Source organism: Brassica oleracea, chromosome C3 (assembly GCF_000695525.1).
Source record: "Brassica oleracea var. oleracea cultivar TO1000 chromosome C3, BOL, whole genome shotgun sequence".
NCBI lineage: Eukaryota > Viridiplantae > Streptophyta > Magnoliopsida > Brassicales > Brassicaceae > Brassica > Brassica oleracea.
In genome coordinates, this window is record NC_027750.1 from 64,839,475 (window position 1) to 64,853,396 (window position 13,922).

General features: G+C 32.5%; 3 protein-coding genes across 6 annotated transcripts in view; 2 read left to right on the top strand and 1 right to left on the bottom strand.

Annotated features, from left to right (window-relative positions):
- LOC106335651 (SEC14 cytosolic factor-like) overlaps positions 1 to 1,966 on the top strand; it is a 2,543-nt gene extending 577 nt beyond the window's left edge. Inside the window, exons 3-10 of the mRNA XM_013774231.1 lie at positions 259 to 342; positions 431 to 484; positions 565 to 642; positions 747 to 800; positions 882 to 941; positions 1,031 to 1,126; positions 1,212 to 1,394; positions 1,461 to 1,966. Of these exons, the coding sequence (XP_013629685.1) occupies positions 259 to 342; positions 431 to 484; positions 565 to 642; positions 747 to 800; positions 882 to 941; positions 1,031 to 1,126; positions 1,212 to 1,394; positions 1,461 to 1,742 (891 nt within the window). The 3' untranslated portion in view covers positions 1,743 to 1,966. The remainder of the gene's footprint in view (positions 1 to 258; positions 343 to 430; positions 485 to 564; positions 643 to 746; positions 801 to 881; positions 942 to 1,030; positions 1,127 to 1,211; positions 1,395 to 1,460) is intronic.
- A 97-nt stretch (positions 1,967 to 2,063) lies between these two features.
- LOC106335650 (cellulose synthase-like protein E1) lies at positions 2,064 to 5,332 on the top strand. Its single transcript, XM_013774230.1, has 6 exons — positions 2,064 to 3,340; positions 3,417 to 3,533; positions 3,605 to 3,817; positions 3,904 to 4,104; positions 4,224 to 4,571; positions 4,638 to 5,332. Exons 1-6 carry the CDS (start codon positions 2,573 to 2,575, stop codon positions 5,184 to 5,186), a joined length of 2,196 nt encoding a protein of 731 aa, XP_013629684.1. The 5' UTR covers positions 2,064 to 2,572; the 3' UTR covers positions 5,187 to 5,332.
- A 4,343-nt stretch (positions 5,333 to 9,675) lies between these two features.
- LOC106333173 lies at positions 9,676 to 13,457 on the bottom strand. Of its 4 annotated transcripts, none has more exons than XR_001268307.1 (7): positions 13,167 to 13,442; positions 12,912 to 13,073; positions 12,594 to 12,786; positions 12,473 to 12,521; positions 12,361 to 12,394; positions 11,306 to 11,622; positions 9,676 to 9,846 (listed from the first exon to the last, which is right to left on the bottom strand). XR_001268307.1 is itself a non-coding variant. In XM_013771653.1 (7 exons), the coding sequence occupies exons 2-7, from the start codon at positions 13,191 to 13,193 to the stop codon at positions 11,542 to 11,544; spliced, it is 546 nt and encodes a 181-aa protein (XP_013627107.1). In that variant the 5' UTR covers positions 13,194 to 13,311; positions 13,376 to 13,457; the 3' UTR covers positions 11,200 to 11,541. The 4 variants fall into 4 exon arrangements, 3 of the variants coding, with proteins under 3 accessions (XP_013627107.1, XP_013627106.1, XP_013627105.1); XM_013771653.1 differs by lacking the exon at positions 9,676 to 9,846 and having other exon boundaries at positions 11,200 to 11,622; positions 13,167 to 13,311; positions 13,376 to 13,457; XM_013771652.1 differs by lacking the exon at positions 9,676 to 9,846 and having other exon boundaries at positions 11,200 to 11,609.
- Between the last annotated feature and the right edge of the window lie 465 nt (positions 13,458 to 13,922).

Consider the following 13,922-nt stretch of genomic DNA (forward strand, 5'->3'; position numbering starts at 1 on the left):
GGGGGGGGGGGGGGGGTTTGTTTAAATGGCAAATCTTGTGTCATGTCGGCAATGATCTGGATCTATATTTTGAATCATGCTTTAAGATGTTTTGCATTTGGTTTATTCAATATTATCCAATGTTGTTAGAAGGATCTGTAGTTGTTGTAGTTAGAAGATCAATACTGGGCTGATCCAGAGTATTCAGTTGGATCTTTACCTACTGGTAGCTTCAGAAAAGACAAATGATTGATAAAAAATGTTGTGTAATGCTTGCAGAACATTCATCAAGGGTATCCCACAGAGACCTTGTTGCGCTTCCTTAAGGCCAGGGACTATAATGTCCACAAATCTCATCAAATGGTTTCAATCTCTTTGTTTTTTTTTTAATTTCTTCTTGTTATATCAGCCCTTTTTTTGGTCTGGGGGCTTAAACTAACACTTGTTACAGTTGCTCGACTGTTTACAATGGAGGACCCAAAACGAGATTGACAATATACTAAATGTGAGTTTTCTGCTTTTGAATCTAATTTCTGTGACCCTTTCATCTTATCCTGTAAATTGTTTTTTTTTTTGGTTCTGTAGAAACCAATTGTTCCTGTTGAGCTGTACAGAGGAATCAGAGACTCTCAGCTTGTTGGTCTCTCTGGTTATTCAAAGGAGGTAACAAGTCTACTACTACTACTAGTTTGAGTTTCTTTCTTCTTTGACTTTTCTAATAAGCATGTTTGTTTCCAACTAATAAGTTTTGTTTGATTAACTTTTAGGGTCTACCTGTCATTGCCATTGGTGTGGGGCTTAGCACATATGACAAAGCCTCAGTAAGCATCTCTCTTTCTCTTCATTTTAGTCTCAAAATACTTTATATGAAGTTCAAACTCTTGACCATATCCTTCATTCAGGTTCACTACTATATACAGTCTCACATTCAAATGAATGAGTACCGAGATCGTGTAGTACTGGTCAGTCCAAAACTCTACTTTCTTTTAGCTTTTTTTTTTCCTTTTCTACTTTTATGATCTTATTAGTTGTGTGATTTACTTTTCTGCAGCCATCTGCTACAAAGAAACAGGGACGACCAATCTGCACCTGTTTGAAAGTTTTGGATATGTCTGGTCTAAAGTTTTCAGCATTAAGTCAAATTAAGGTATTTGATCTAACCTTTGTTCTTTTACTAATTCACATTTGCTTGCTTATGGTTTATCTATAATAATTTGTACTTGTTTGCGTAGTTAATGACTGCTATAACCACAATTGACGATTTAAACTACCCAGAGAAGACGGAGACATATTACATTGTCAATGTCCCCTACATATTCTCGGCTTGCTGGAAAACCATAAAGCCTCTGTTGCAAGAGAGAACCAAGAAGAAGATTCAAGTTCTAAAAGGCTGCGGTAAAGATGAGTTGCTTAAGGTAAGCAGCGATTGAACAAACTCATGTGCCCACCAGCAAGTGTAAATCTTGTGCAACCTAATGCAGGTAATGGACTATGAGTCTCTGCCACATTTCTGTAGAAGGGAAGGGTCTGGATCTGGTAGGCACATCTCAAATGGAACAGTAGACAATTGTTTCTCTTTGGACCACTCATTCCACCAAGAGCTTTACGACTATGTCCATCAACAGGCTCTGGTTAAAGGGTCTAGTGCACCGATCAGACATGGTTCGGTCCACGTTAAGTTCCCCGAGCCAGACACGGAAGGCACCAAGATATTCGACACCTTAGAATCTGAGTTCCAGAAGCTTGGAAATGACAAGGCCTGATAAAGATGAACCCAAAAGTTATAAGTGAAGTTATGAGCAAAAGTATTTTAAGATAAGAATCACCTCCTACTTGTTGAGCATCACAACAAAGACTGTATTACTAGATTTGCTTGCATCAGCTAAATGCAGGTTTTGTTGGAAAAAAAAGAGAGAGAAAAACGCACAATTTCCTCAGGAATGGATCTTTATGTTCATTTTGCAAATAGAGAAAGCTTCTTCTTGCTCTGTCTGCTTCATATTTTACAAGAATACAAAACCTGCACTCATTCTTGTTTTCCCTCTCCAGGAAAAGATTCCACCAACACTCCATTTCCTGTCTTGAAGTCTGTTATTTGCAACCATATGCTAAAGTCTAAAACATCAGCTTCAGCCTTTTATCTCTTCCTATTGATTTGTCTCATTTTACTAACTAAAACAACTGCCTCCACTAAATTCTCTCTACATATACCACCAACAAGAAGAGACGTTTCTCTTTTATCTTTTACCCCTTCCACTAATCTCTCTAGTCTCTGATTCAACCTTTTATCTCTTAAAGAGAAAAGAGAAACCATGTGTTTCAGTCTCGCTTGTTAGTCCACAACGTCATGGTGGTGATTCTTGATTTTAGCATACAGCACTGCCCAAGATTTAGATACCTTTGACTACTCAGCAACAACCATATGCTAAAGTCTAAAACATCAGCTTCAACCTTTTATCTCTTTCTACCGATAAGTCTCATCTTATTCACTAAAACGACTGCCTCCACTAATTCTCTCTACATATACCAACAATAAGAGACGTTTCTCTCATTCTCTGTTATCTTTAACCCCTTCCACTCATCTCTCCCTACAATGATGAGAAAAGGAGACGACCGGTTTAGAGCGGTTCACGAAGACGAACCGCTTTTTATCACCGGTAGTAGAACCGGAAGGGTGATAGCGTACCGGGTTTTCTCAGCCTCGGTTTTCTTTTGCATCTGTTGGATTTGGCTCTACAGAGTGACCGCACCGGTAGAGACTGATGAGAACCGGACCGGTTTAGTTCGGTTCATCTGGTTGGTTATGCTAGTCACAGAGATTTGGTTCGGTTTGTATTGGATAGTCATGCAATCTCCCCGCTGGAACCCGGTTTGGCGGTTCACCTTCACCGATAGACTATCCCGGAGGTACGGTGACGATCTCCCTAGGCTCGACGTTTTCGTATGCACGGCGGATCCGGTGATTGAGCCGCCGTTGATGGTGGTCAACACAGTCTTATCCGTAGCGGCTCTCGATTACCCACCGGAGAAACTTGCCGTGTATCTCTCGGACGACGGTGGTTCCGAGCTCACGTTCTATGCTCTTGCGGAGGCAGCTGAGTTTGCTAAAGTTTGGGTTCCGTATTGCAAAAGATTCGACGTTGAACCGAGATCCCCTGCTGCTTACTTGTCGTGCAAGGCAAGTGGTTTTGATTCAGCTGAAGCAGAGGAAGTGGCTAGGTTGTATAAAGAAATGGCGGCGAGGATCGAAACGGCGGCGAGACCCGGGATAATACCAGATGAGGCGCGTTTGAAGTACGGTGACGGGTTCTCCCAGTGGGACTCTGACGCTACGCGCAGAAACCATGGAACCATTCTTCAAGTAAGTAACTGTTATTATGGTTCTGCAAGAAAACTTCAGATAACTGAATCTTTGTGTGTTTGTTTCCTTTAATCAGATTTTGGTAGATGGAAGAAAAGGTAATACAGTAACAGTACCAACGTTGGTGTACTTATCGAGAGAGAAGAGACCAGAGCATCATCATCACTTCAAGGCTGGAGCCATGAACGCATTGGTAATAGTTTACGTGTTCCACAAGGCATCTTCCTTTCTCTTAATGTAACACCGTTTTTCATTCTCTTACAGATAAGGGTGTCTTCGAAGATTACCTGTGGGAGAATCATACTAAACTTGGACTGTGATATGTACTCAAACAACTCAAAGTCAGCACGTGACGCGCTCTGCATTCTACTTGATGAGAAAGAGGGGAAGGAGATTGCTTTCGTGCAGTTCCCGCAGTGTTTTGAGAACCTTACCAAGAATGATTTATATGCAAGCATGATGCGAGTTGGATATGATGTAAGTTTGTATATATATAGAGGAAGTATTATTATTGATTCTGCTTATAAGTAAGCTTTAAAGTTTTTGGAATGTTTTTAATAAAGGTGGAGTTTAATGGATTGGATGGAAATGGCGGTCCATTATACATTGGAACTGGCTGCTTTCACAGAAGAGATGTGATCTGCGGAAGAAAGTATGGAGAGGTAGAGGTAGAAGAAGAAGAATCTGACTATATTTCAGAGACTGAGATGATTAAGGCTCTTGCAAGCTGCACTTATGAAGAAAACTCTCAATGGGGAAAGGAGGTAAAGCTGTGATTTAATACTTGCTTACTACGAAATGTTTCTTGAGCCGGACGCAAACCGGTTTTTTAATATCTCATTCACTCAAAACTAAAGTTAAGAATGTTTGTTTCAATGGGCAGATGGGTGTGAAATATGGTTGCCCGGTAGAGGATGTAATAACCGGTTTAGAGATTAAATGCCGTGGATGGAAATCAGCATACTTGAACCCGAAAAAGAAAGCTTTTGTCGGTGTAGCGCCGACCAATTTGCATCAAATGCTTGTGCAGCATAGGAGATGGTCGGAAGGTGACTTTCAGGTTCTGCTTTCAGAGTATAGTCCGGTTTGGTATGGCCAAGGGAAGATCGGTTTAGGATTGATACTTGGTTACTGTTGCTATTGCCTTTGGGCTCCAAGTTCAGTACCTGTGCTTCTTTACTCTGTTTTGACTTCTCTCTGTCTCCTCAAAGGCATTCCTCTGTTTCCAAAGGTGAAATAAATAGCTTTACTCTGTTTTTGTTAAATCTTGGGTAAAAAACCGGTCTGCTCTTTCCAGGTATGGAGCTCGTGGTGGTTTATCCCGTTTGGATACGTGACTGTTGCAGCTAATGCTTATAGTCTAGCCGAGTTCTTGTGGTGCGGAGGAACGTTACGTGGATGGTGGAACGAGCAAAGGATGTGGCTTTACAGAAGAACAAGCTCGTTTCTTTTCGGACTCATAGACACGATTAAGAAGAAGGTTGGGGTTTCGGAGTCTGCGTTTGTGATCACAGCGAAAGTAGCAGAAGAGGAGGCTGCAGAGAGGTACGAGAAAGAGGTGATGGAGTTTGGAGTGGAGTCTCCGATGTTTCTCCTCCTCGGAACACTCGGGATGCTCCATCTTTTCTGCTTGGCCACAGCGTTTATGAGACTAGTAATGACTTCTAGAGAGGATGTAGAGACAATGGGTTTGCAGTTTGTGGTAACAGGAGTACTTGTGGTACTAAACTGGCCTTTATATGAAGGCATGTTGTTGAGGAGAGACAAAGGGAAGATGCCTATGACCGTGACAGTTAACTCCTTTGTCTTAGCTTTATCTGCTTGCACTTGTGTTGCATTTTTGTAAAGAAAGATAGAGCCAATGTAGTATTTTAACTACTGGGGCAGCAATTGTATGTTTTTCTTATTTTTTATTTTGCCACTAAAATGGAAAGTTTGCAACAGCTTGTCTTATATTTTTGCAATGAAGAATCCATGTCCAACTCTTTATTATCCGATTAGTATATATTAGACTTTATTTATCTAAATTTCTACTATAAAACTTTGTTTGATATCTCATAAATGTCTTACAATTATGATCTTTCTATGATCTTTTTGCTGGGGTCTATGGTTTAGTGTCTGTTCTTTGTGGTATCAAATCTTTTATCTGGAATAGACTTCGGTAAGGTATTAGTGTCAAGGTTATGATTAACATTACATTATACTTTTTTTTGTTAACATGTATAGTGAACAATTTTATAATGAAAATTACATTTATCAATGTTATCTATAATGTATTTTGCAACTATTTAACACTTTAGTGGAAAGTAAATTAAATTATTTTCATGATACTCTCGCTCCAACGCAAGACGTAGATCTTTAATCTAATCTATTAATTTTGGATCTTATTTTTATCTACTATTAATAAGTAATAGTAAGACCACTCAAAAAATTAGTTAATATAACATGTTTGATTATTTACATTAATAATAAGCCAGCTATAAATTTTATTTTTATTTTTTAATTATAGCAAAATCTGTTGAGAAAAAATCTAACAAAATCTTATTAAAAATGTAAATATTTTTATAAAATAACACATTAATTAATTTCATAATTAGTAATATAATATTATTATAAATCAGTGTTAATTAAAATTTTATTATAAAACAAGAAAATAAAAATTATATACTATTTTTATAAATTTTATAATTATATTATGTATTATATAAAAATAAAAGTGATTCATAAATTAAATATGACAAAATTATATTAAATAGATAAATTAACAAATTTTATTTTTTAGAATAGTTTCATTTAAATAAATTATCACTCACCATTAAAATAGTTAAAATTCTTATACGAAATAATATTTTTATACAAAAGTAAATTTATTAACATAGGTTAAAAAAATTTATACCTAAAACTATATGTCATCTTTTTATTTATTTTGAAACTCTCAACAATATATTTTTTTTTAAATGTTTATATACAAAAATATAATAGTATATAATAACCTTTTAGTTCATATACTATGTAAAAAATATGTTATTATAAAATTATAAATTTTAATAATTTAAAATATTAAAGACAAATCAAATTTAATTATAAATTTATTTTTATTTTATTATAAAAAACTGATGAGAAAATTCTAGAAAATATTATCAAAGTTCAAATATTTTTTATAAAATAATGTATTAATGCACCACAAAAAAAACAAACTATATATGTTGTAAAAATTAAAGTAATTAATATATTGAAATCTTAATTTAAAAAAAAAAGAAAACTTGATATCATAACATCCAAAAAATATCATATATGAATAAAAATTACTAAAATAATATGATAGATGCTACTATGTATAAAATTTACTAAAATAATAGGCTATATTATTTAAACAAAACAATGTTTTTACTTATAAATCATGTAAAATACTAAAATGATATATGTTAAATTATATTTTTAAACACAACATGAAATAGAAATTATCTTAAACATATATCTGTTCTATAATATAAATAAATCAATTTTAAAAATGTATTATATCTAAAATTTATAAGTTTAAGAAAAAACATATTTTGGAGGAGGTTCTCTATTTGATTATTTTAGATTGTTATTTAATTGTAAGTAACTCAAAAATATATTTGTAAATAATAAAAATAATAACAAAGTAAAATGTAGTAAGCAAATCACCATATATTAATAATGTCGAATAATAAATATATAAAATAATATTATAGAGGTACAAAATATATAACACTAAAATATAAATTATATATTTAAACCATATGTAATAATATCAAATATATTTATAAAATGAAAAAGTATTCGCACGAACGTGCGTGTTAAAATCTAGTTAGTTTGTTGTTAGAGAAATTTTGGAAAAATACATCAATATAAGATTTTAATTTGAAAACTACACTATTATTTAATTTTTTTGAAAACTACACTTGTGTATATGTAAATTGACTAAACTATCCAATATATATATTTATCTATTATAAATTATTCTATATTATTGTTTCTTCTTTTTTTCGCATGGTATATTCTCTCGTGTATCGCCGACATCGTCTCTTTCAATGGCAACATCAACTACGTTTTTCAAAACTTAGAGAAACAGACATTGTATGGTGGATCTGTTGAAAATTATTATGCTTTTTGTAAATTTATTGCAGGATACTATGCTTTTGATCAAAACTATACAGCTAATGAAACAAGAAAGAGCTCTGTTTTATTCACGAAAAACAGAATAAATCTGTTTTATACACAGAAACAAAATTCCCAGATATAAGCATACAAGCAAACCAACACAAACACGAACTAAAATAACCACAACGTATTCATGAATTAAATAATTGAACATATATAACTTTGATAAAAAAAATGATTGTACAGAAACACCGAACACGACCTAACACCAAAGCACCACCTCCGAACGACTTAACCCAAAATCCTAATCAAGAGCAATTTCAAAGCATAAAAAGAATTCACTCATGAAAAGTCACATACTTAACACTTCCAACCAAGTCATCAATGGAATGTGTTACAATTCCAGATATCTACTTTAAGATCCCTAGGCCTTTAAGCAAAATGAACCGTAGCTTCTCATGGAATACAACGCTTGTTTCACCATTTTAAGAATTATAAAATATTAACATTTTCAAATTATAAGAATCAACAATAGGGATTTGTACAGGTTCTGGTTTATAACGTAGTGGTCTAAGTTTTTGTGATTCAACTACACATTAAGTTGTCGATTGTATCTTATATATTAAAACAGAAGTCACAACTTTGATTTATGTGTAATTTTTTAAAAAATGGACCTAATAGACCTATTCATAGAAAGTCATGTTACATTTAATCTCTAATCTTATCTTTTAAATTTTGGGCCTACCAGAAATTTTTATTGGGCTATCAATAATAGGATTTAAACAATAGATGATTCATTTGATTTATAGATAATATAAATTAAATATATATAATTTAATGTTGTAATATTATACATCCATATGTTAAATATTTAAATATTTGTCGCTGTTAACTTTTAAAATTATGAAGATTTTTTTTTAAATAACAAAAATCGTATTATCTAACAATGATTAATCTTTACTACCTTAAACCAATGAAAATAAATTTTAAACTATATAGTTTATTTTAAAAATTAAACAAAAACTAAATGTTTAATTATTTACTCGATAATATAAATCCATGAAGCGAAAAGTTTAATTTTTCTAAATTTGTGAAATGTTACAATATTTTGAATATAAGAGTAAAACAATATTTTACTAATCTTTATATATATAGTTATGATTTTAATAATGAAATAATAATTCGAAAATATATATATAGAAGAAGATACAAATACTTGTGAAAGTTTGAAACAATATGTTCAATGAAAAAAATATACTGTAAATTTATTATGTTTTAAAAATTGATAGACACGTATATATTATAATATACACCAATTTAGAATTGAAAACAAAATATTTATATAAAAATAAATAAAAACAAAAATTCGCGCGGTTGCGCGGATCGAGATCTAGTTTAACTTTAAAAACAAATCTAATACACGAACAACCAAACATACATGAATCCAAAAATCATATGGTGATTCATGAATTAAATTATTAACATGTATTTATTTCATAATTGTGTTTATCTCAGAACAAAATAATTTATTATTTTAATATTTTTTTAGTTTTTAGTTTAAAAAAAAATCTGGATATAAATGGCTTTTCACATATAAGAAAGTGCAGTTTTCAAAAAGAAAAAATCAAAATGTATTCTTAGAATTTAAAATCATAAATATGGTATTTTTCAAATTATCGCTTGTTATTATTGGGTTGTCCACTCGCTAGCAACGTTATAAATGTCAACAGCTATCTGTCATAATATTATTTTTCACTCGAGGATTGGAGGTGTTTTGGGATTTTGTTTTCTTACTTTTCGAAAATTAAGGTTTTTTGGATAAAGGATTTAGATGGTTTAGACTAAACTATATGGGTTTTCCTTGCACTTGCTACTTAGAACGTTATTAATTATCAACAGCCGTGTGTCCAAATTTTATTTTTTCCCTACCTAGTCATGGTTCCATTTGTACAGATTCACACGAACAGATTCATTTATATATCAAATTTTATATTTGTTCATTAACAAATAATTAAAAGGTGTTCAAAAAAACTAATAATTATAAAATGAAATGCTTTTGGTTGACTTAGTAATATATATCAAATTTGTTCGTGTTTTCTCTGTTTAATTTCATAAAATATAAAATAAGGAAAATATAATGGAAAGACATAGAAATATAGAATGTAATTATATTTTTTATACACGTTGATACAAATAATTTCCTGTGGGCTTTCATATTTCTTGATCATGTCATTTTCGTCAAACAAATACATATTGCCCGTGGATAACATTGTTGTGAGTCCAAGTATTTCTTTCTCCTCTTCTGGAGTCATCTTCTTTTCTGTTTTCTTCAATTCAATCTGAATACTCACAGTGGTGTCGTTGCTTCTGTCTAGGTAGTTCTGAAGCCAAAAAAAAAAAAAAGAAAAAAAAAAAAAAGAACCAGTAAAAAATAAGGAAATTGGGCTGTATAGCTATGAAAAAAAACACTAATTAGCTAGATGGCCATTTTTCCTAATACACCTATACATGGTGTGGCTTTTATATAATATTGTCATTTTGTCCTTCTATTCTACCGGCAAAACCTGCAAACAAAAACAGTTTCCATTATTAATTATTAACAACAAAAGTAATTCGTGGCCCTCCAACATTCACATACTTTTTGTAAATTATTTTTTATTTGGTAAATCCATAATAGTTTTGGGAAGAAGAAGTCTATTTTTGCAAAGGCTTTAGCGGTGATGGACGGGAAGCATCAGAGATTCGAAAATCTACATATGCGACGAGCAATTCTAGGCGCGGTGCCAATATGACTAAACTCTTGCCAAATTCCCATGTACGTTTTTCGGAAAATACTTTTAACTACTGTAAGTCACGGTTGCAATATTGTTCCATTCCATTTGACAATTTTATTATGTTCCATTCCATTTGACAATACTATTTTAGCATGTTCCATTCCACTTGACAATTACTAAAGAGTGTTCTATTTTGTTTAAAAATATAGTTTGTAATTTTCTTAAGTTAATATTTGGGTTTATGGTATATGGATTTAGGGTTTAGTGATTAGGATTTAGGTTTTAGTATTTAGAAGATGAGTGGTTATAGTTGGGGTCAGCATTAACTTATTCTATGGAATCAGAGACATTTCATAATTTCATCACAATATACTATGCTATTTATTTTGTTCCATTCTATTTGAGTTTAGGGTTTATATGTGAGTTTATAGTTTAGTGATTAGAGTTTAGAGTTTATATTTGGATTGATGGCTTATATTAGGGTTTAGGGTTTAGGATTCATAATTTCATCAGTATATACTATGCTATTTATTTTGTTCCATTCTATTTGGGTTTAAGGTTTATACGTGGGTTTATGGTTTAGTGATTAGGGTTTAGAGTTTAGAGTTTATATTTGGGTTTAAGGTTTATTGATTAGGGTTTTAGATTTAGTATTTAGGGGTTGAGGTGGGGTTGGGATAAAGTTTAGTTTATAGAGGTTAGATTCATATACTACTTGTGTGGTATGGAATACACTCTTTATTAATTTTTTATTTATTTATATGAGGTAAAGAAGTGTTTGATGTAGCTGATTTACGTGAGGTAAAAATAATGGTGTTTTACTCTTATCCATAACACCAAGTGACAACGTCATGCACTCTCTCTCTTCCTTTCACCGGAAACTTGCTAATGAAAAAGATATAACCGGAAAAAATATGAGACAAAAGCTAGTTACTTAATAACGTCAAAATCAATGCTATTTTCTTAATTTTCATTCAAAATTTGGCTACCGAGCAAATTCTCCCTAAAAAATATGAATAAAAGATACAGAAGAATAAAACAAAAACACCAAAATCTTGTCTTGTACCTCGATAAAAGCAGACACTTTACCACGATTTTCCTTTCCTTTATCTAAGGAAGAAACATAATTATTCGTCCAGACTTCGATCGGCAGCTCTGTCACGAGACGGGTTTCGGCGTTACCAGAAGACTCCAGTCGACCAAAAGTTTTGTATCGATTTTCCCCGTCTTTCGTAATAGTCCCTTCAAACCCTTCATACCATGGATCCATGGGCTCTGTCCTCTCATCATTGAGTAGACGCTCTACGTTGGAGATAACATCTTTGAGTTTATAATTTGGGATGAAGGTACTCCAACCACTTGCAATCCCTCTACATCCATTAACTAGTACCATACTTCACAATTTTGAACTTTAAATAAAATAAATACATATACATAGTAAATAGTAATTATGACATATTTAAACCATCACTTAAAAGTGTCACAAGAAAGTAATTTATACAATAAATTTGCATAAATAAATTCTAAATTTCATATTATTCAATCTATAAAAATAAATACATGTTCATACAAAAGTTACATATGAACATATATATATATATATATAAATATATAAGAACTTTTAAAGGAAAATAAAAGGCAAAACTAAAAGTAAATTTAAATTAATCTACATGAGAGTTAAGTGGAGTTGAAGATAAATAGAAAAACAACTTCAATCCACTTTTCTCATTTTTTTCCTTAGTCCTCATATTCTTTTTTTTTCATCAAAATATTGTCCTATTCTAAAACAATAAAAAATTCGTTTTAACCAAAAATATATTATTTATTTGTTAGAAAGTTATGGAAAATTAAGATAATAGTTTTATAAGAAACTAATACGAAAATAATTCTCCTAATTTTCAAAAATAAAATGTAAAAACAAATTAAAATATATAATTACGAATCTATTACGTCTAAAAGAGAGAGAAAGAGAGCTGACATTATAAGTAGGTCTATTATTCAATAGGAACACAAGAAGTCAAGTCACACTTGAGTGTTGAGAAAAACGAGCAGATTTAGGATGCAAATAGGCAAGGAAAATAAGAGAGCTCTCTCCAGTTCTCACTACTCACTACTACTCACCATGCTTGTAGCATATAAAAGCTCCGACTCCAATCTGCAAAAATCAATTAATGAAGAATCAACCATACAAGAATCAAAAGTAAAGACACTTGGTAGACAGATATTTTGCTACCTTTGTTTCTTGGCGGCGACATTTGTCTTGGCATTACCATAGTATTTCACTATCAAAAGCAATCAAAATGCAATGAGTTTCAGGAAACAAACACAGATATATAAAGAAGAAGTTAACAAACCTCCAATAATATTGGGTTTAGGTCTGCAGAAGATGTACTCAGTGAAGGTATCGTTGAGGTAGCGTACCCTTGCTTGGAAGGGTTTGGTCTTGCCATCATAAGGATCAATGACTTCAAATGTTATCAGAAACATAAGCCCCGCAGAGAAGTGGAAATTGGATTTAACAACCCTGACAAACTCGAATTCTCTCTTCTGTTTTGAAAAAGACACAAATTAAAAAAAAAAAAAACAATTAGCACATCAACGTCCTGCTGTTTCATAGAGGACACTTTTGTACCCAAAATAAATAAATAAACGAATTTGAAAGTGCATTTTACCTCCTTTACATTGTGGTCCTCAAGAGATTTCTGAGCGAGTCTGGTGAGAAAATCCCCAGTGGTTTCCGGCTCGTTCCCGAATTCACCAAATTCAATATCATCGAGATAGGCACGATGGTAGTTGAAAACGCAGCGGTAGTAATCGAAATCGATATCAAAACCCTGTCGTCGTGATTAAACAAACAAAAACTCAGCTCTGATTAAATTAAACAAACACATACATACGTGTATAATCAAAAAACCAAACACACATACATCGCTTTGATTGACTTGTTCGCGCATCCTGTCAAGTTCTTCCTGAGCCGTAAACTTAGCCTTTTCAGGATCGTACACAGGTCTCTCATAGTCAGGATCCTCAGGTTTCCACAGTAAAAACGCAGGTTCCACCCACCGATTCCACCTTGTCACCATGTAAAGTTTGAATCCCGCGATACTCAATTATAAACACAAAATTTGAATCTTACCTTCGAATTCACCCATCGCCTCGTCACGTTAGTGCACTGCGGTCCCTTTCTTGCTTTTCCTTTTCGCCCTCGCAGTTTTATTTTGATTATCTCCCATGGACCAATATATCTAATATATAAGAGAATAACAAAAGGGAAATTTTGCTTGAAAAAAAAAGGGAAATTTTAATTTTAACACAAATTTGATATTTCTTAAATTCATCTCTAATGGACAATCATTTTGATAAATACCTTAAATGTGATTAAAAAATTAACTTAATCTTTCTAAATCATCTATCAATAAATAATTAATATTATTAAAACAGAATCATTGTAGCTAGTTTTATTTAATTACTATCCAAGATCTATTTTTCATAAGCTATAGCGGTTACGTTTATTTGTCTAGTAAACACTTCCTTTTATTGACAACCATTTACATGTAATTTCTCATCATCATCTAGGGATGGCAATTGGGACCACTCGCCCAGCCACGGTCTCCATCTCCAGCGGTTCTGTGCGGGTCAGCCCGCTGTGACCCGAGGTATCCAATACCTCTACCCAACCCCCC

Bases quoted from the DNA above. Each gene is read 5' to 3' on its own strand.
- LOC106335650 (XM_013774230.1), top strand. From the start codon at position 2,573: ATGATGAGAAAAGGAGACGACCGGTTTAGAGCGGTTCACGAAGACGAA. The intron at 3,341-3,416 runs GTAAGTAACTGT...TCCTTTAATCAG, and splicing joins ACCATGGAACCATTCTTCAA to ATTTTGGTAGATGGAAGAAA. The intron at 3,534-3,604 runs GTAATAGTTTAC...ATTCTCTTACAG, and splicing joins CTGGAGCCATGAACGCATTG to ATAAGGGTGTCTTCGAAGAT.
- LOC106333173 (XM_013771651.1), bottom strand. From the start codon at position 13,322: ATGGTGACAAGGTGGAATCGGTGGGTGGAACCTGCGTTTTTACTGTGG. The intron at 12,522-12,593 runs GTTTGTTAACTT...TGCTTTTGATAG, and splicing joins TAAACCCAATATTATTGGAG to TGAAATACTATGGTAATGCC. The intron at 11,623-12,360 runs GTGAGTAGTAGT...GTATGGTACTAG, and splicing joins TTTTATATGCTACAAGCATG to TTAATGGATGTAGAGGGATT.